This window comes from Pantherophis guttatus, chromosome 2 (genome assembly GCF_059756535.1).
Source record: "Pantherophis guttatus breed Tessera chromosome 2, ASM5975653v1, whole genome shotgun sequence".
NCBI classification, from domain to species: domain Eukaryota; kingdom Metazoa; phylum Chordata; class Lepidosauria; order Squamata; family Colubridae; genus Pantherophis; species Pantherophis guttatus.
Genome location: NC_142064.1, coordinates 182,614,080 through 182,635,358, shown reverse-complemented (window position 1 = coordinate 182,635,358; position 21,279 = coordinate 182,614,080). Strand labels below are relative to the sequence as shown.

Here is a 21,279-nt window from a genome sequence, read left to right as displayed (position 1 = left end):
ATTAGGCTAAGAAAAAGTTCATGATATGTACTATCTTCTTCCCAGTCGGAGTTCATGCCAGTGTAATTCTATTATTTTAAATAAAGAAGGCGATTTATTACTGATTTGAACTCTATGTCAGTATCTGCTCCAGAAAGGTAGAGTCTAGTTAGAAAGTAGGTCTGTTAGTGAATCCATTTGGCACTTGGCATTTAAAAAATGCCGTAAGAAATCTCAGCGGTCAGTTCTGCCAGTAGTGTTGTCAGAAGGCATTTACACCCATTTAAGTTCCTTGGTGCCTCAAATGATTTCTTCTTCTGATTTGCCTACCTGTTGTTTTACTGTCGCAGGATGGCAAGTGACAAGAGGGGTGAGGCAAATAATAAACAGAAGAGAAATGGGTGAGGGGACAATGCCTTGGCTCTTGCGGCACAGATGATTTAAAGTTATAGTATAGGTTTTTCATATGCTATTTTACCACTGTTCTTATAGTGTTGGCTGTTCTTACTTCCAAGGAATGTATTTCTCATCTATGATACCTGTGCCAACTCTGTGGAAGGATTCATACATTTCCCAAAACACCAATAACTGTCAAATGTCATTTATTTTACTAGATTACTGGGAAATGCTCTCTGTTTTTATCTATTAAAAAACTATACATACTCATGCCAACAATCATATATTTTTTTGCAACACTTTCACATGCTTAATTTAATGTAAAAGTTGAACTGATGAAACTCAATAATTGGGGACATTTCCTTTGGGAGTATTTTCCTCAAGTTTACAAAGTTTCCTTGACTATTTAAACATGTTGCAAAAAGTAATTGATGTTTGCAATCTGGATTTGGTCCGTAGAGCTGACTCTATTTAATCTCTGAATTAGAAAAATGTCTCTCTCTTGACTGTGATTAAAATTTTCTGATGTTTGGTTTTTTTTTAAAAAAACTCATTATCATTCTGTAAGTATATGACCTACTCATCAAAGTGAGTTTAGAGATGAGATTTATTAATCCTATAGATTATTCCTTCCTATTTTAAGGAAAAATTTAAGGTATTGATAAATATGAGACATTGGAACCTAGAAATCAATTGGAAGCCAGTGAAACAGGTCATATTCTACATGGTCATAACATCCAGACTTCAAAACTTGTTTTTTGTTGTCAAGTTTGAGTTCTTACCCTTAAGGCACATCAACAGGATTTGACACTGGAAATGAAATGTATCTGTGATATGGATTTCTGTGTCCAGCAATTTATGCTAATAAAGGCTTTTTTGTGCCCTTGACTTATTGTCCATGTAGTTTTTTGGCAAGATTTTTGGGCCGAGAGAGAATGACTGGTCCAAAATCATACAGCTGGCTGTGGGTCTAAATAGAAGTAGAATTTACAGTCTCCCAGTTTCTAGCCTGGTGCTTTTAATCACTACATCAGCTTGGCTCAAAAAGAGTTTATCTCTCTAATATAATTGACATAATTGGCATTAAGGAAATGGGGTCCATTGTAACTGAAATTCAGGGGAATCAAGACTGATTTTTGAATACATTCACATTTATTATAGTTTCAAAATATATAAGCCAGGTGAGAAACTGCTTCTAGTCATCATCTCATCAACATCATCAACAAAGTTTTTGACTTTACTATCCCAAGCAGTCATGAAACTCTGAGGTTATACACAACCAGATTGTTTTGCTTGGTGGGTTACAACTTTTTACAACTAATATAAATTAATTGTGTTGGTGATATTACATTTCTGGTCCTTTTTCCTCTGTTCAGAATACCAAAGGTCCATTTCTAATCAGCAGCTGCCCTTTACACATTGCTGGAACTGAAACTTGTTGAATGCTTTCTCTAGATCTTCCAATATAATTAAATGCATATATTGCTTCCATTCTGACTTTCTGCCTATGGCAGAAAGACATTTAGGTCACTGAGAGATACACTATATGAAAACCTTGTCAAAAGAAATTTGTGCAATGTTAATGTTGTTATATCTTTTAGTAACTTGAATAGATTGGTCACTGGGTAGGGGCCTGACATATCTTCATAATGTGATAATATTTATAAGAAGACTGTTTTAGCAAGAGTTTTTTGTTTTGAAGTTTCCAGTTGGAGGGCTTGAACACTAGCAATCAAAACAAGCCTCCTAGAATTTTATCTTTTCTTCCTTAATGGATTTAAGAATCCCAAAGAATGGAAGAAACCATGCCTAAAAACAGCAGACTTACAAATGCAAAGCAGGAGGGACAAAGATTAGATACCGCACTAAACAACAACTGGATTTGTTTAATGTTGGTTTAACATGTTGCATGAATCCAACCAATTGCAACTTAATAATGTGAAGGTTAAATCATGATTTAATGCAAGGTATGAACCCAGCAAGGAACCATTGCAAGAATACAGCATGGTGATTGCACAGTAAACACGTCATCTAAAAGTCAAAAAAGATCAGGATATGCTGCTGCTGATGATTCATTTAAAAATATTTATACATTCCCTTAATCCATCCACACTGGGCAGTACCTAGCCAAAAAAAAAAAAAAAAATCCCTAATAATTTGCAAAGCTCCATTAAAGCAATAACTAGGTGATCTCCCAGACTAACTCGCTATGGGCCAAATTAACTCAATTTCTTCCTTGTGAAATCATATCAGCACTTTGCCTATTCAACAAATAATATACGATGAAGAGCAATTTAAAAAGGTATCATAGGTATTTTAGAAAGTGCCTCGTTCTTTTTCCAGTGATCATATAATTTAGTGAGAACTACTTTAGTCTCACTGAAGAATTGGAAGCTGAAGTTGACTGTAGCTTGTCAGGAGATTGAACTGATAATAGCCGATATATCTTGCAATAGCAGAGAGAAAGCAGAGAAACTATGATAGTACTAATCTTGGTTTAGTAAAGTTAGTCAGCTTGAAAAAACTGGTTCCATGGATATGTCCGGAATTGAAGATTATCTGAAATTCTATTACCTGTCCTGAATTCATTGAGTAAAAAGGGCCATAAAACATTAAATAGTAGATGGACATATTTTTGTTTATTGTGAAAACTTTTTAAAAATTAAATTCTGAGTTGTTTTAATATGCTTGTTTTAAAACTTGGGTATCTATCTATCTTCATACACTTTTATTCAGTGTTCATAGGATGAATGATGCGGGTTAGGCCTACAGCCTTAATATATATGTTCACCATGGCATACAGAAGTAGAATTACAGAACCCTTAAGGTCCTATGATTACTGTGTTACTTTATAGGCACCACATGTCAGTTAAAATATTGCTAAAGAGTGAAAATTGAGTCGATAAAACTTCAAAGGGACAACCATAGACAGTCTTAAAATGGCTAGTGATAAAGAATACTATTGTACTAGGACTATAAAACATGTTGGTAAAGAACTTCAAGCACAGTACAAAGAAGTATATCTTTTTTAATAATATAATCCTTTATGTACATCAGTATCATATTGTCTGATAAGTATCTTGGTGAGAAGGTAATCTAGCTTCAGTTGCTTACATCGGCTATTGTTCAGGACAGTTGTATATTGACAAATTAAATTATTAAGGAGCTTACATTGTCAATGCTGACTTAATTTTATTTGCTTGGGATAAACAAATGAATACGAATTAAAGGTGGTTTAATTCCTACAAATTAAAGATGATTTCATTCCAGCCATTAACTCCTTTAGGGGAAAAAAACTTTAGTACTTTACATGGATTAAAACACGAGAACTGAGTCTGAAAGATGAAAGGATTGTCTACAGACAGACAGCTACTAGTTGGTGAAAGCCTTGTTCTTTGCAGCTTCAGTTTAGTTCTGCATACCCTCTATTCAGCTTTACAGAATATTCAACAGCCATTTTTCCTGCAGTTGTTGGCACAGCACTCCACACATACAAGAAAGTATGATTACGGTGTGCTTTTATATGCTAACAAGCAACAAGATTTGAGCTTCTGGCTGTATACCAACAGCTAGAGAATGTGATCTCTTCAGAAGGACCAGCTCTGTCTATGTTTATGGGTCTACGTTTTATTTATAGTTCTATTCAATGACGAGAAACACAGAAATCAAAGAGATGTCTTGAAAAACTTTAAAGAACAATCAATAGGAAGAGGTATATGTGCAATCATCTGTCCCTTAGAGGTAATACATGCAAAGTGAAGTGTTCCTTGTGTGAGTATCTGTGGGAGGGAGAGACGGTGCAAAATTAAGCCAGAAGCCAAAATTCTGATTGTGCCCTAACAGCACTAAATATCTTATGAAAGCACTGTATAATTAGCTTCCAGGCAATGGTAGAAGTAAATATGAAAAACCAAATAAGGAGAGTAGCAAAGCACAAAAGGGGAGAGGAGAGGCTATAACAAAATGTAATATTTGCAATAAATGTAAGTATTTTACATTTTAATCCAAATGAATGCTTTTATGTAGAAGAAAGCAGCAATGTACATTTGTTTTTTTTACTGTAATAATTACTTCTTTTTTGTGCACATGATTAAAAAAATGTAAGACAAGATTTCTTGAACTACTATATCTAAATGGTTGGCCCAGAAGCAAGGTTGAACATTTCTAAAAAGAGAACAGTTGATCAAACTTGATTGCTTGGGGGACAAAGGATGGGGAAACTGTGCTATGAGTGGATGACTGAGCAGTAGACAGTACAGGAAATATAGTGCCATTACTCAACTTAAAACAGTTCCCTTTCTAGAACCAGTCCTCACTTTGGCTAAGGGCTAGTTCTTCCATTATATGAAATGAGGAGATTGTGTCAGATGTCAGGTGGTAGATTTTGCATACTGAAGAAAGAAAGAAAGAAAAGAAAGAAAGAAAGAAAGAAAAGAAAGAAAGAAAGAAAGAAAGAAAGAAAGAAAGAAAGAAAGAAAGAAAGAAAGAAAGAAAGAAAGAAAGTTTATGCCACCTTATCTTGCTGGTCCAACTGCTGCAAAGAGGCAATGGTTAGTTCAGCTGTAACTTCCATGTGGCATACAGAGGAGATGTCATCTTGTTTTTTACTCAAGATGAATACAATAACAGTAACAATGATTAAGCCACATAATGTGCACAAAAAATGTAATTACTTAACAATTGTTGATAAAAAAGGTAAAAAAAAGTTTGGATTGTGAATGTGGTAGTACTTGGAGACAGCAGAACACAAGAGAAAGAACTGGAAAAGTTAACAAAATACAAAGACCTATAAATAGAAGGACTGTGGCAAAAGCAAGTCAAGATAGTACCAATAGTAATAGGCAGCTTGAGCACAATCCCAAAACAATTGGAGCACCACTTGAACACCATCGGCATTGACAAATTCATCATCAGTTACTGCAAAGGGCAAGTTTACTCAGAACAGTGTACACCCTGTAACAATATTCCCAACACCATCAAACACTGACATTTGTCTATCCCAAGTACTTGGCAAGGACTCAATAGGTAGAGAAAATTGCCAAAACCAGTCTGAATATCTGGCTGCCTGGGCGATGAACCGTAATAATAATAAAAAGACTGGCTCTGCCCTGAACTGCAGGCAATGTTGCATATGGCATGACATGGAACATGTCTACTAAACATTCCAAGGTTCTATACATCATTATATCATGAGTTGTAGACCACCCTTAGGCAAGGAAGCCATCTGGATTTATTTATTTATTTATTATTATTTATTAGTCCAATTTATATGCCGCCCTTCTCCGTAGACTCAGGGCAGTTTACAACGCATTATAGCAATAGCCTGCATACTTTTTGTATATACTTGCTTATTAGGGCTTTTGGGCCCCCCCCCTAAGTGTTGTTGTTCTATACAAAGTTGGCTTATTGCCCCCACAATCCGGGTCCTCAATTTACTTACCTCAAAAGGATGGAAGGCTGAGTCAACCTTGACCCTGGTGTGATTCGAACTTGCACTAATTGCAGGCAGCTGGCAGCTAAGTGCTAGCACTTAACAGCACTTTAGTCCACTGCACCACCGAGGCTCTATGTGAGGATTGCTCACTCACTCTCAGCCCAAGGGCCCTCACAGGGTTGTGGTTGTGAGGAAAATAAGAGAGTATTTTGTAGGCTGCCTTGAGTTAAATAAAATGATTAAATAAATAAATAAATAAAATAAAAAAAAATAAATAAATAAATAAATACACACTTACTTCAGATACACTCCTATTAATTGAACCAGGAATTTCATGAGCACAGCATCCCAAATACTGCTTCATACATGCTTTCACCAGAGGCTACAATATTTACATATCATTTGGGGATTATGTGGCCCTTCCTTCCTTCCTTCCTTTTCCTCCCTCCCTCTCACCCATACTTGTGGTTCCAAAGTAGCAGGTACGAATAGATTTTTCTCTTTTAGTGCTGTCTCCCTTTTTCTTGTTCTCATCTAATATATTGATTGAGAAGAGTTGCTGATCACATTCCATGCCTAAGAACCACAATATGTCAGCTCAGCAGGACTCTGAAATTCAGTTACTGGGGGAAAGGCATTGTATTCAGGGAGCAGGAGAGTGCATACTGTATAGAAACATTACCTGCACACTTCACTTTCCCATCATCTGTGTGAACAATATTTACAACAGGTTCTCTTTATATTGTGAGGGACATGAAGAGCAGCATCTGTTAACTGGCTTAATTATGACACTTGATGCTTTTGACTTTCTCAGCATAACAGATGTTTATTTTGCGGCTGAGTGAAAATGGGAGCACTCTGAATAGACTTTTACTCCAACGTCTAAGAGTGAAGATTATTGCCTCATTTTGACAAGTAACCCGGGATAAGAATTGAGAAAGTTAGGTGAAGGTTTGAAAACGTTACAAAGACCGCGCCAGACGGAATTACTTAAGGGAAACAGTGAGAGAGTTAGGTAATTTCAAGTCTCTGAACTTCATGATCTTATTGAGGCAATCTCTTTCAATGAAATTTATCTCTTTGCTTGCTTCAGTCCTCATGCGTATTCTATTAAGTTCCGCTGGGGCTGTGACCCAGGGTAATTATCAGACAGAAAAATAGCTGAGTTGCTAAAGCCTCAGGAATAAATCTCATCGTGTGGAAAACTAATATTGCTTCTTCTTCAGGAGAAAAACGGGAATGTCTTTTGAGGCACGCCGCCAGGGAAGTCCCCAGGAATGAAAGAGGGCTGTTGCTCTTCCCGAGTATCTCCCTCTCTCTCCCCCCACCCTTTCTCCCCAACTTATGCAGCGATAAGAGCCGGAATTCGGACCGGCGCAAGAGCCGCCCAGGACTTCGAGGCATGTGCGCATTTTGCTTCCTCCTCCCGCTTTCCGATAAGCGCCGGGTCAGGAAGTGGAATTGCCGGACTGGTTTACTTGCTCCGGCTCCTCTTCCCTTTTGAGGAGGCGGGGAGGGGGAATCTCTACTACCCCTTCGAGGGAGCCGACAGATATCAGAGACCCCCCCCCAAAAAAAAGCACTTTAGGCGACCTCGGGGGGGGGCACGCGCTCGCCTCCTGCGCTTTCTTTCTTTCTTTCTTCCTTCCTTCCTTCTTCGAAACCCGCGCGGAGCAAGGCCGCAAGTCCTCTTCCCAAGGAGGGGGAGCTCCGGACGCCCAAAGCGCGCGAAAGAAGCAGCTCTGGTCGCCGCCGCTGCTTTGCCCTACAGCTCCCGCGAAGCCCAGCCCAGACGAGCCTCCCGCCTGCGGGCTCCTCCTCCTCCTCTGACACCGACACCGCCCATTTCCAACCGGCGGGCTCCAGGCTCCGCCTCGCCCCGCCGGCTGCCCGGTTTGGCTGGTTTCTGACTGTGCTTGCTTTTGCCGTTGCCGCATGCTGTTTCGTGCCGTTGCCGGAGGAGCAGGAAGATGGCGGAACCGGAGCCGGACTGCAGCGCGCTTTTGGATGAAGAGCTTTCCTCCTTCGTCTTCAACTATCTCTCCGACAGCCAGGTAGGGCTTCGGAGCGCCGGCTTAGTCTCGTGGGGGGGACTCTCGCACCCCCCACCCCCGCCGGCCGGCACGTTCGGAACAGTCGCTGGGATTCTAAATGGACCGTGGAGTCGCCAGGAGGGGAGAGCCTGGAGCGACGGGGTGCTAAGCTTGTGGGGTTCAGAGTGTTCCGATCCCCAGTGCACCGACCGGTACATCTCGGCTACAGGGACTTCGGAACCCATGAGTCATTCGGGACCCCAGCTCTGCGATCTGTCAAGAACGGGCGGGGATTAAAAAAAAATCCGTGCACCGTGAAATTTGGGGCTGGGGGATTCCGATCTGTCATGCTTCAGCTGGGATGTTTTACGCAGCGGGTGCTTGATCTGACATGCACTCGACTTTCGGGCATTAAAGACGCCGCATGCCCGCATTTACTCTGCAGAGAATCCGGGGTGCCGGGAATGAGGGGTGTGTGGTTGCATTCAGACGCAACTTAGAAGTCTGGTGCAGAAGATCCCGAGAACAGCCATGCCTTTTTCTTTCTTTTTTTTTAAGGGCTAACGGTGCAGACTTAGATCTGCGAGGCAGGAGTGATCCCCTTAGAGAGCGCGAAATGTGCGTTGTGTGTATATGTGTCTGCGTGCGTAAGCGTAAGGACTTTTGATTTTTCCGTAGCGGATCTTTTCCTCTCTCGGGCATGGGGAGAGGAAAATGGAGAGCTCGCTAGTTGCCCGGCGGTCTGACACATTCCAATGCATCCAGGGCTGGAGAGCCAGGAACGCGGCCCCTTCGGGTGCCCGGATTCCTTGAAACGGCAGGCGGAATGGACGAAAGTAGGGAGGGAGGTTGTATGTTGCCAAACCCCCACCCCCACCCCGCGGAAGATTGCTGGTCCTTTGCTCGCTGCAGATTAGATAGGATCCGGCGGAAAAGAAGGAGCAAGAGCGTTCTTTTGGAGAGACTTAAGTTGAGGATGGCTCTGCGCACCCCTCTTCCTATCCATATTGCTCTGGAAACCCATCCTAGCAGTTTTCAGCACCACTCACACGTGGACGAGTGGATCACTCTGCTGGTGTCCCAGATAACGAGTCTTGGCTTTTGCAGTGCTGCAGAGCTGTTCCTTTTAACCTTACCTTCCCCACAAACCTGAACGCCGTTCGGTTCCCCCATCCTCCCCCAGAATTATAAACTATGGATGGAATAGTTTATAATAGGAATGGGAGAGGCTGAGGATGCTATCCATGGGAAATGAAAAGAGCAGGGTACAATGTTTATTTACTCCCCTCTCCCTTCCTTTGGGCTTGCTGTTGCTTTTTCTTTTATCGTAGGGAAGCAAGATTGGCAGCGATTCAGGTTGACTGTGGGAAAACAAGGATAAATGGATGCTGACCCCCTCCCTCTTCCATTTTCTCTTAAGGATTTGCTGGTGGGAGCACTTAATGTCTTAGGGTTGTATGTGTGAGTCATTGCTGATTATATACCCGCAGCTTGAGGGTGAGGGTGATGGTGGTAATCTTAGTTGCTTCAAATAAGCAATTTTGCAGATTGCTGCCCCTTTTGGACCGAGTTGCATGTCAAAATCAGATTAAGGCTTTTTTTGGCAGCCCTTGCTGATCACGAGCGGGTTCCTGCTGGAAGGGCAGCAGGCTGCATTCCTTTCCATGAGGAGAAGCAGAAGAGCTCTAGAGCGAATGCTTCAAGACCATCACACATAGCTCAAGCCCTGAGCTGTTGCAGAGTTTTCTATGTTACAATTCCATGCCTCCCTTGTCTTCCAGGTTTCTCCATAAGTAGAAATGGCCTTAATTTGGGGAGTGGTATATAATAGTATTCCTTCTTTCCTCCTGCCCTCTCTCAAGTTTCTTCATTTAATTGATTAGAAGAAAGCTGTAGAAAATTTTCTCTGGTTTGGTCCTGGACAAGTAGGAACAGCTTTGTCTCAGTCACACCAATTCATCCAAAACATGTTTGTGTTTATCTGGGAGACAGAACCAGGCTGGACCAGCTCCAAGCTGGTAGTCTGTAGTCTGAACACTTCTGTTCCAGGGCCAGTACTGGAGCTCTCCAGTGTTGGCTGGGAGGGGGAGGGCGTGGATGAACTTTTCACAGAATTAGATACAAAATGGTGACATCTGGATTAGAGAAAAAGGAATGGAATATTTTGTACATAGGGATTTTTACTTTGCAAGGGGTTATTTAGGTGATGCCAGATAAAGAACTAGGGAACTCTCATGGATCAATATAAAGATGTGTTTGCTGTCAGAAAATGCCAGCAACAAAACCCTCAGGCAGAAAAGTTAAGAGATTTGTACAAAACCCTCTGGTTGTGTTCTTACAGATGAAAGATCTGACATTCTGCAGCTAGTAATATAGTTGGTAAAGTTAAAAGTGGAACTTTTTGTATAATGATAAAACAAAACCCTGAGATCTGGTCTTGTATATTCTAAATTTGCAAATGTAAATGGAGGTACTGGAATCTGTATTTTTTGCATGTTGGATATGAAAAAACCAAGTGAGTGAGCATTTCCTGAAAATCTGAACCATGTACAAAGACTATTTTCACAAGCTCTGGTGTAATAAACAGCTATTTGTACCTAAGTAGCATCAGTACAAATATGTAATTTAGAAGGTACATCCCCAAAACACTTCTGGTAGGTTAATGTGTGCTTTTGGTGCATTATTAGAAGGTGTTGTTAATCTCTGGATTACTTTTTCTCTTCCCTTGCGTGTGCACAAGGCTAAAGTCTGAAATTGGAGTGGCATGTGATTGCTTTGGAAATGATTGAAGTTGTAATTGTGGTTTGCACTTGTACTTTAACCTCTGACGAAACTGCAGCGAAGGCTCCAGCCTTGACTGCTGTCACATGCTTTGCTTGTAACTAGAAGTGGGAGGAGGTTCCTAGGCTTGCCTCTTGACGTCACTCTCCATTACTACAATACTGTACTGAACTTGCCTCTGCTTACAGATGGGCTGCTGAGTTCTCAATGAAGTCGGAAAGCTGAACAAGATCAGATTATTTTACGAGGCTAAAGTGTCAGGCAGCTTGGAGAGAATGAATGTTATTCCTCTCTTTCACTGAGTCTCTGATTTATTTCAGTTCTTTTCCGTTACTTACCATGAATACCTTCTTCCCTTTTTTCCTTCTGCAGAAAACATTGCAGAAGGAAATATATCTCAAAGTCTTGTGAATGTTGATTATAGTACAGGAAACTGGAAGCTCATCAATTAGAAAGTATTTAATTTTACTTATCTAAATACGTTTTATGTCTTGTTGGAGAGGATATTTCCCAAAATGACTGCATTGCAACACTTAGATAATAGAGCCTGCAGGCTGGTTTCTCATTGGAATAGGCCTGCTGAGCATCGGACTGATACAGTTTATGCATTAACCAGCAGGCTGCATTCTGTGCTGCTAGTTTTGAGTTTATGTCTGTTGCTGATAGACTAGGTATTGCAAGATTTATGTAATTTTTCTGTCTTAGAAGAATAAGAAAGGGGGTTTCCTTTTCTATATATTATTATTTAAAAGAAAAATCACAACACAGGATGCCCTGGAGAGTATTTCTTTGTTCTGCAACATCTCGATAACAGCTCCATTAATTCATAGTTGGAACTGTAAACTATGTTTGATAAAAAAATAAACTGCTTTAGCTTCTGTCAGATAATGTCCAATAAATTCATAGATTTTTTAATAATGCGTCTTTTTATTGCACAAGCTATTGCAATTGGAATGACTGTCTTCAGTAGTTGAATGAATGAAAAGTGTAGGATTTTTTTTTTTGACAAATGCTATAAAGTTTTCTTTAGGAGAACAATGTGATTTAAAAAAAATATATCTTGATTCATTGGGAAATAATTTAAGAGGAAGATAAGGGATATCAGGTTCTTCACCTGTTCTACATATTTCTGTTCTGAACAAAAATGTGGGGAAGCCAGCAAATCAAATTCTAGACTTTCATAGTCACTATTAGTGAAGTGTTTTATCTTTTATTTTATGTACACTGAGAACATATGCACCAAGACAAATTCCTTGTGTGTCCAATCACACTTGGCCAATAAAATTCTATTCTATTCTATTCTATTCTATTCTATTCTATTCTATTCTATTCTATTCTATTCTATTCTATTCTATTCTATTCTATTCTATTCTATTCTATTTTTTCTTTTCTTTCTCTTTTTTTGGTGCCCTAGATCTTTTATTTGCATTGTTGGGAGTGACAAATTGTCTTTTATTATTGTTCTTATCAGTGTTTCATTTTTTTTAAAAAAAATATACTATATTTGTTCTTCTGTTGTATCATAACAGTTTTTGCTACTGTATCTCTCTCATCTCCCATCCTGAATAAAAATTTTGTTTTGTCATTCCAAAATAAAGCATAAATTAGCAAATAAAGGAAGTAGGATTAATCAAATACAAATATATATTTTGTACTGACTAATATTTTCTTTCTGACTTAAAACTGAAAAACCACTCTACTGTATGTATCCAACCTCATGTGGTCCAAAGAACATCCAACTCATATAAATTTCCATAAAACTTTCTGGATTCTCTCAAACTCGTGCAGCCTTCCTCGTCTTGAGTAGTTATTCTAAAACTGCATTTTCCAATTTTTATTGAACTATTTTTATATAATAAATTAGGACTTACATCTCCGGTGATTTTGAAAGGGGTTGGAATTATTTCATTTTTTAAATTCTAGAATATACTTTATATTCTAGACAGCAAAGCAAGCAGCCTTATATTCTTAACACTGCTTGCTTTCCTGTCTTTGGCAAATGTCACGCACAAATTGAAACTTCGTAGAAAGAAAACTCTTGGAGATATATCACTTCAGTTCCAAAACTTAAATCCTGTTGAAACTAGTGGGATTTATTTCCAGTTAAAAATGTATATGCTTTTGAATATAAAGCTGAAATGATGTGATTATGGGCAGGCAAGAGGCAGAATGTTTAAGCTGTGGAAATAATGCCTTTGTGTGGCATTATATTTTTAAGTGAAAGTTAATCTAAATTGCTTTTCAACATAGATTCCACTCAGAGAGGTGTAAATTTAGTACCAGACAGCTGTATAGATTGGATCCATTTGTTTATTTGGAGAGTCTATAAAGTGTGGGCAGTAGTCAGCAGGCATCTTTCTCCACAGCAAAGTTATGCCAAGTTTTGCTGAAGCAGAAATCTCAGCAGAATAATACTGTGAATTTAATCTTAGCAAGGTTGGCTTCTGGGCTTCTTTTTATCAGAATACTTAATAAATGATCCTAATATATGCACCAGGTTACTATTGGCTAGGAACTGATCATGCCAGATGACTTTTATGATAATAATGATTCGACAGTTTACCAAACCTTGGATCCTTGGAAATACATTGTGTCTAACAGTACAAAATTTGAATAATAGTACACTCAAATGCCTATATCCTTCAGCTGGGTAACCAAGAACCAGAAAATCTCCAAAAGTACATCAGGTTGTAATAAATGCAAATAGAATCATTAGATAAACTAAGCATAAGCATCATACCATGCATTTTTCATGATGGCTAATCATTTGCAAGGGGAAAAATATTTTAAAATGACCTAGTCATTTCACTGGTTCTGGAGTTAGCTTCTGGCACTGAACAGTATCTTTTATAGCAGGTGTTCATAACACTTCATTTGGGGTTTTGATGAAATATGTGACCCGCCTCAAGGGACAGTTGGTGGGTCTGGAGCCACTACTCTTCAGAAGAAATCATTCACCATAGATGTCTCAAAAGGAACTGGACTGTTTTTTCCCTTGAGGAAGAAGAAGACATTTTGCTTCATCAGTTTTGATAGGGAAGAGAATGGAAGGTTCACCATCACAATTGATGAAGCTTCTTGGATGAGAAGCAAAATGTTTTCTTCTTCCTCAAGGAAAAAAAAAAGAGTTCAGTTTTTTTAGACATTCACCATAGAATTTTACAAACGTGATTGTGAGGATTCAGAATTGTCACCATTTAATTATCAGAAGGCATTTTTTATCTCCAAGACTAGGGATTGACTGTACTGGAACGACTTCAATTTAATTGTTTTGTACTTGCAATGATTGTTGACAGGCATTTTATGAACATGTCCATGAGGAACGGCAGTGTCTGAATGAATGATAAGAAATGAAAAAAAGTGATTAATATTAGTCTAAAAACATAGCCTTATATGATGTGGAGAACAATATGGCACTTTCACATCATATGAAGAGAGTGTGGCCAGCTGGGTTAATGGATGCTTTATGTTCATAGTTTTCATTCACTGAAGCTACTGCTGGTTTATATGGCTTTAAAAGTAAGAAGACAGTTTTATAAAGAATGGATATAGAACATTTCTGTTAACCAAGGCATTTTAAACTGTCTAGTTTAGAAACAAAATAGTACCAAATGTTGTATATTCATAATCTATATCAAACTGCCAAGAATTGCTGGGAGTTGTGTGGTATATTGCTATGTATACAACAATGTGAAATCATAAATGCCACTTCCTCAGTTCATTGGCTTCTATTTTGTTTCAATCTAGTGAGATTTATTTATTTATTGGCTTAGCCTGTGCATGTATCTTATATTCTTCTTTCTTGTTTCCATAATTAATATGCATATATTTAGTAAGGGACGCTGACCTTCCAGACCAAAGATTTACATGGGATGTAGAAATAATGCTAATCTGGTTAAAACCTATCACCCTGCCATGGACTCAGTCAGAATATGGAAAAAGGTACTGGTATCTGTCAGAAACAAACCTTGATATCTATACTCTCACTTTTTTTCTGGTTTAGCTGTACTTTCTCTTCACCAACCTCAAAATGGAAAGTGAGCGTCTTCCACAGAAGAAGTGAGGACAATGGGTACATATTGATTGGCTTAGGTATTCAGATTTATGGAATGCAGACTTCTAAAGAATTATAAATAAGTTACAGATGCACTGATTTAGTTTCTCACTCCTTTTTCTTTGTTCTGTATATGACCCATTTCTTTTGTATCTACATGACTGTTCATATTATGGTGCTGGGCCTATTTTCTAATAACAGCAGAGAAACTTTTTCAGAAGGCAGTAGGGCTCCCAGTGCCCCACCTACACAATCTTCACATTTGGACAGCCTTGTTCCTATATTGATTGGTGCAAATTTAAGAAGGAGCTATCAAAAGCCAAATATATTGATTAAAATGTTGGCCTAAAAGAAGGAGGATCCAGGATCAAATCTGTCCTCAACCATGAAAATTCACTAGGTGACTTTGGGTCAGTCACTCGTTCTCATGGGATTATTTGATAAAATGGGAAGAGGGAGCACTGCATACCACCATGAATTCCTGCATAAAAGAGGAGATATAAATGTAATAAATTTTATAAATAAATTTAGGTGGTTTCCTTAGAGATCATGATAGCAGAGCTTTAAAAGTAAAAAATGGAACATTTCCTGGTAAATTTCAGTAAAACAATGTATTGGAGGCAAACAACTGGCCAATGGTATTGATAGCCTGGAATAATATACATTCACATAAAGACATATATAATGAACAAAAAGCAAAATGAAAGCAAGATAAACAGAATAGTAACAAGCAGGGAGAAAAAAATACAGCACAAGCAGTAGCAACTTTCTTGCATGCTTGATTTACTTGTTTCTATGTACCTCTCAGAGGCATCTTGTAGCCATGGTTTGAAATAGTTTGCAACCTAACATAAAAATGTGGTCAAACGTATTGGTACCTGCCTACTTTTCTCCAAATAAACTCAACACGTAGTGAAATAAGTTAGGGTTATTTTGTATTCTATAGACCATCAAGCAAACACTTTGCTTTTGATGTATGACTTACCATATTCTGGCATCTGCCTAGCCAATCTGATTTGGGAAGATTGGCAGGGTCAGAATTCCTTCAGTTAAACAATGCCAAAAGACTTTGGAAGTGCACTATCTCTGTGGAATGAGGTTCATCCCAGGGGTGGGTTCTAAATTTTTTTACTACCGGTTGTGTGGGCATGGTTTATTTTGTGGGCATGGCTTGATGGTCATGTGACAATTATTTAGGATTTAGCAGAGGTACTGGTCTACCGGCTTTTAACTGCTTGCAGAGCTGTACCGATCTACCCATTTATTTTTGCAGGCACTGATCTACTCATGTATTTTTGCAGGCACCGGTCTAGTCATTTGTTTTCTTTTACCACTGATCAGCTGTAGGGCGGCCCTTTGAAGCCCCGCCACAAGAGTTTAAACAGTTTTTTCCCCTCTAGCCATCAGCTGGGACTCAGGAGGCAGCAATAGATTGGGGGTGGGGCCAAATAAAAGCTAAGAATAATAGAGGGGGGTGGGGGGGGCGGGGGGCGGGGGGCGGGGGGCAGAACCGGCTTGGTGACGTTATATCATCACCACTACCGGCTCGGGAGAACCGGGCCAAACCGGGAGGAACCCACTACTGGTTCATACCGGTATTTGAATGACCCTCAGTCTATAGGTGTTTCAAAAGTCTTTGAAGGTCTGGCTTTTCACCCAGGCCTTTGGTGAATATGATTAAAGACCACTTTAATTCTTTTTCTTTGTTCCCCTCTGGGGAAAAAAAACCACAAACGTTGTCTTTTCTACTAGTCTTGTTTCTTTTGTTTTCGGTTGTGTTGTTTTCTTGCTTTTTTCTTGTTTGTAAATATTTTTAATAATTTGTAAACTGCCCTGAATCTCTGGGAATTGGGTAATTTATAAATTTAATGATTTATTATTATTTGAATTATATCAATCAAATAAATAACAAGGATGACGATAGGCTTCATTCATACCACTTCAATAAAAGTTGGGCAAGATGCTATAACTTGCAAACATAGAAATGACCCTGTTCGTTCATATATGCCCTTCTCTAATGATAACCTGTTTTTCATATGTTGCTTTCATTTTCTCTTACAAGGATATATTGTACCTTTGCCTCACTAGAAATAAATGGACATGATAAGCCAAAAGTTGAAGAAGAAGAAAATGATAAGAAGGTTCAAGTGAGATGCACTGTTAACTTGGCAATCTCTAAAATTATGCAATTAAGTTAGGATGACTGAGATGGGATGATGAGAATCCTCATTTGGAAAGATAAAATCTGGAATGTAGTGTTACGCATTCTTATGCACATTGATGAGCCACTTATATACACCATGAAAAACCAACATCTGTAACAGTGCCAGTTTTGCTGAGAAATGCTGAAATCAATTGTTATGGGAAGTAAATATGTGTAGGCATTTGGAGTATAAAGCCCCCAGTGAAGTGTCTATATTTGGAGGAGCAAGAAGGAGAACCCTAATCATCATTATATTGTTCTATCTCAATGAAATATAGGGAAGGCTTGTGATCTGCTTTCTAAGAATAACATATCGCCTGCAGCCTACTGAAATGCCTACACCTATAGTAATCAGGATGGTACAGGTAGAAACCAAGTCCTATCAGTCCTATAATTATATCAGATATAAAGTAACTTCACTAGATCTACAGCAATTCAAAGAGAGCACTGGGGATATTCTCTTTACTGTTCTGAACAGAGAAAAATCGGACATGTTATAATTGTAGCTCTTCCAAAGACACTTCTGTGATTTTTCTGCCCTGATATGGGGGCAATATACATCCTTGTCTCACTCTCTTTCTATTCTGATTGAATCTGTTTCTCTAAATTCATTTCTTGCAACAGTCCGATTTCACTTCAAAGGTTTCGCAGAAAAATAATCAAGCATTCTGACATATCCATGAGTCTTAATACATTCCATCGTCTGGCAAGATCTGCATAATCAAAGATTGCTGTACTATAGTCAATAAATGATGGATCTCTTTTTGATACTCACTTGGTCTTTTCACTATCCATTTTCTGTTAGCTAACTGGTCTTGTATTCCTTTCCCTATTCTGAAATTGCCTGCTCGCTTGACATTTCTCATTTCATTTCTCTTAGTTTCTCTTGTAAGAGGTTAAGCAAAATGTTAAGCAAACTGAACTGATTAGGTATGCCAAAGTGGTTACTGAATGCTTATGTATCTGAAATCAAATCAAATCAGAATAACTTCAATTGCAGTTGAACTTGAACATGAACTTGAAATATCTTTTTTGTCCCCTCTTTCAGAGGACTGAAATGAATGTTCACTGATGTACTTCAGCATCCATTCATTATTTGCATTTTCTCAAAACATGAGATGGTCTAGAACTCAGCACAATGCCAGGAATATCATTTGATGCTAAAAGCTGGGAACGTAGTCCAACTCAAATCTTTTGTGATTAGAGATTAAAGACACCCCTTGCATATGGAACTTTTATGAAACTGGAAATACATTATTACCCAAGAATCTTATCTATTTCAGAGAGTAATTCCATGCACTTTATCTGACATGAAGTCTTGTATATAAAACAAGGTCAGAAAAAAATATCAGTGATTCGGAAAAACTTTTAATATCAGAATAGGTAAGGAGCTTTTAAAATCAAATTATCTTCATTCAAAATGATTAATTCTTTAATAAATGATGTTGCTAGTGGTGCTATTGAAGAACACTATGAATGCATAAATACAGATTTTGTTTGCCATTCAGTTCCGTGAATTTGTTTCTACAATTAACCTCCTGAGGCATTCCTTATCTGAAATAGATGAAATCTGCATGACGAGTCTTTAGCCTAGGCAGGTGGCTCAAGAACTTTCTCGTTGAAGGAATTATTTATTAATGCTATTGGACGTATGTATAGTTAATTACTTTAACATGCATTTTTTTTTAAAAAAAAAAGATAATTTGCTATTAGGAAGCTACTTAATCAAGACCATCATGATTAACTCAAAGGAGTTTGCTCTTGTACTTCAGTTTGTTCATCTCTAGCCTGCTTACAATAAAATTGATATGGCCTGAGAGAAACATTAGTGAGAACAAGAACTTCTCATAGAATCACCCTTGCTGGTAAGGAAAATGAGGCCTTGTATAATCTATAACTAAGGGGAAAGCAGGTGAGGCTCTACAGGTGCAAGAAAACCTAACTCCCTCAGATGAAAGAGGTGCAAAATAAAAATCAGAGGTGCAAAATCAAGGGGAAGTCACTGGCAAAATTCCATTACTACTCAGAAAACTATAACTGGCTGAAACATTTAAACACATTTCAGTGACAGATAATAAAACCCACATACCAAAAAGTAAAGTTGTTGAATAGAATTATGACATGGCTAGATGGTCATGCAAACATGGAGAAGTGCAGTTCAGTTTCCCAGACGCTTCCAGGCATAGACTATGGAGTTAGAAAGCCCCACTGTCTTACAGGAACAGATCATGAAATATTGGTGTCAAATATATAGGTTAAACTTAGAAAATTAAAGAGGTTAATGTGCCAGCTAAATCCGATCGGAAAGAAATAAAGTCAGAATATAAAATCAAGAGAATGAACAGATTCAGTACATTTACTGTATGTGAAAGAGAACCTTAGGAGCTATAAGAAAGGAAAGAGACATTGTGAAAACTGAAGCAAAATAAATAAATAAAAATTAAAGTAGCTGTCATAACAAATACACCCTAATAAAAGATTAAAATCTTGAGGTACCTGAAGGACATACAATAAGTGAACACAGTCTTCCAATGTCAAGTGAGGAAAGAACAAAGGAAAATATAAAGAATGTCAACAAATAGAGTTCCTAAGAAGGAAGAGCCTTGGTAGTACAGGGGTTTAAGGCACCCTGTTATTAAGCTTATTAAGACCAGCTGCCTGCAATTACTGCAGGGTTCGAATCTCGCCAAGGCTCAAGGTTGACTCAGCCTTCCATCCTTTCTAAGGTAGGTGAAATGAGGACCCAGTTTGTGGGGGCAATAAGCTGACTTTGTATAAATATGTACAAAAGGATGAAGGCTATTGCTGAGCACATTGTAAGCCGCCCTGAGTCTTCGGAGAAGGGCGGCATATAAATCAAATAAAAAAAAAAAAGGGGGGGGGAGGGGGGAAATCACACAAATATTCAAGAATAATCACATAAGAGATGTAAAAAAGACAATGAGGTTTTTTTAAAAATGGAAAGTCTACCAAATCACTTTACAAAAGGGGATTGCAGAATAACAAACAGTTGCAAAGAGATATGTTCAGAAACCCACACTTCTAGAAATAGTCTGACATACAATAGACCAAGACTGCAAATTGTTAGTTAAAGTGCTAATAGCTCTATATCTATTATACCAAAAGACTGACTTAGAGAGTGGAAAAGATACAGCTATACTGAAGAAGTGAGTTGCTACATATAAATTATTGAACCATTGCACTAATTCTTCATGCACATAGACACAGACACACACACACACACACTCCATATACTGTATTCTTCTGACACTTGTTTCACAGCAGCCTGCAGCATGTTAGTAATTAACCAAATATGCAAAAACAAAGCAACCCAGTGTTAGTGTTTACAAATATGTCCTTTATTTGTACAGTTTAATTTCAATTTTTAAATTAGAGCTATGTGTAGAACTAAGCTGCTGTCACAAGGAGGAAGTAACTCTACTTCAGCTTAATATTTTCTAGGCCCAAATCTTGGCTATTGTAATGGTAAGAGTACAGAAGCCTATCCAAACTGTCAAAAATAATTTCTCAGAGACATTGCTTTTCTTTTTTTATATTCTTTCAGATTGTGATATTGGTTCTTGCAGAGCCATTTATCAGATTAGTTATTTGTTGTTTGGATGAAGTATTACTGCAAATTAACAATGTGATTTTTCCTCCTTTACAGTTGTGTTCTAGCTCAAATTCAACAAATACTTTCTGACAATGGATTTGTTTCTGTTCTGGCTGAGAAACAAAACCAAAATGTTTATTCTGCTTTTTCCCCCCCTGTTCAGTTGTTTGACCTTTTGGTTGTAGGGAGACAGAGTTGATTGTCAGATGTTTGTCAAGTTTTTTTTAAACTAAAATTCCCACTAATTTAGATTCTGCATTCTTTTCAAGAAAATTTAATGCTTTCTAATAGTGCTTTTTCAGCTTCAGCAAGTGACGAATGAGAAGAGTGAAAGAGAAGCTGGAATCAAAACCAGAATTTTCTTTTCTTTTTATTGTATCTGTGTATTTTTCTCCTGCTTGCAGTCATCACTAAATAATTCACTCGTCAGATGTATGACATTTTGCTTGATCCAGGTATACAGGTATTGATATAGGTATTAATGGGAAAAATAACACCCAAAAGTTTTTGCCTAAAGCTATAGATATGTGTATAAATATATATAGTACACAGGTAAGAAGCAAGATTGACATTTTGCAGAAAACTAATATACAGTTGCAATTGGAAAGCTACAAATTTATCAGCAGTTCCTGTTTTCTTCCTACAACTTCCAGTAAATAATGGAGATTTGAAGATTGCTAGCTGGGAAATCATCTTCAAACGTGGAAAAATAACAATTGAAATAAATTTAATCAAGGTAGATAATGATTGGTGACTCTTTATTGGTGACTTTTTTTAGAGTACAGA

General features: G+C 38.1%; 1 protein-coding gene across 4 annotated transcripts in view; it reads left to right on the top strand.

Annotated features, from left to right (window-relative positions):
- Positions 1-7,547: 7,547 nt before the first annotated feature.
- PPARGC1B (PPARG coactivator 1 beta) overlaps positions 7,548-21,279 on the top strand; it is a 134,417-nt gene continuing 120,685 nt past the window's right edge. For 2 of the 4 annotated variants that reach the window (XM_034405803.3, XM_034405789.3), the window contains exon 1: positions 7,548-7,863. In XM_034405803.3, the coding sequence (XP_034261694.2) occupies positions 7,780-7,863 (84 nt within the window). In that variant the 5' untranslated portion in view covers positions 7,548-7,779. The remainder of the gene's footprint in view (positions 7,864-21,279) is intronic. The other 2 variants (XM_034405797.3, XM_034405783.3) reach the window with 1 other exon arrangement.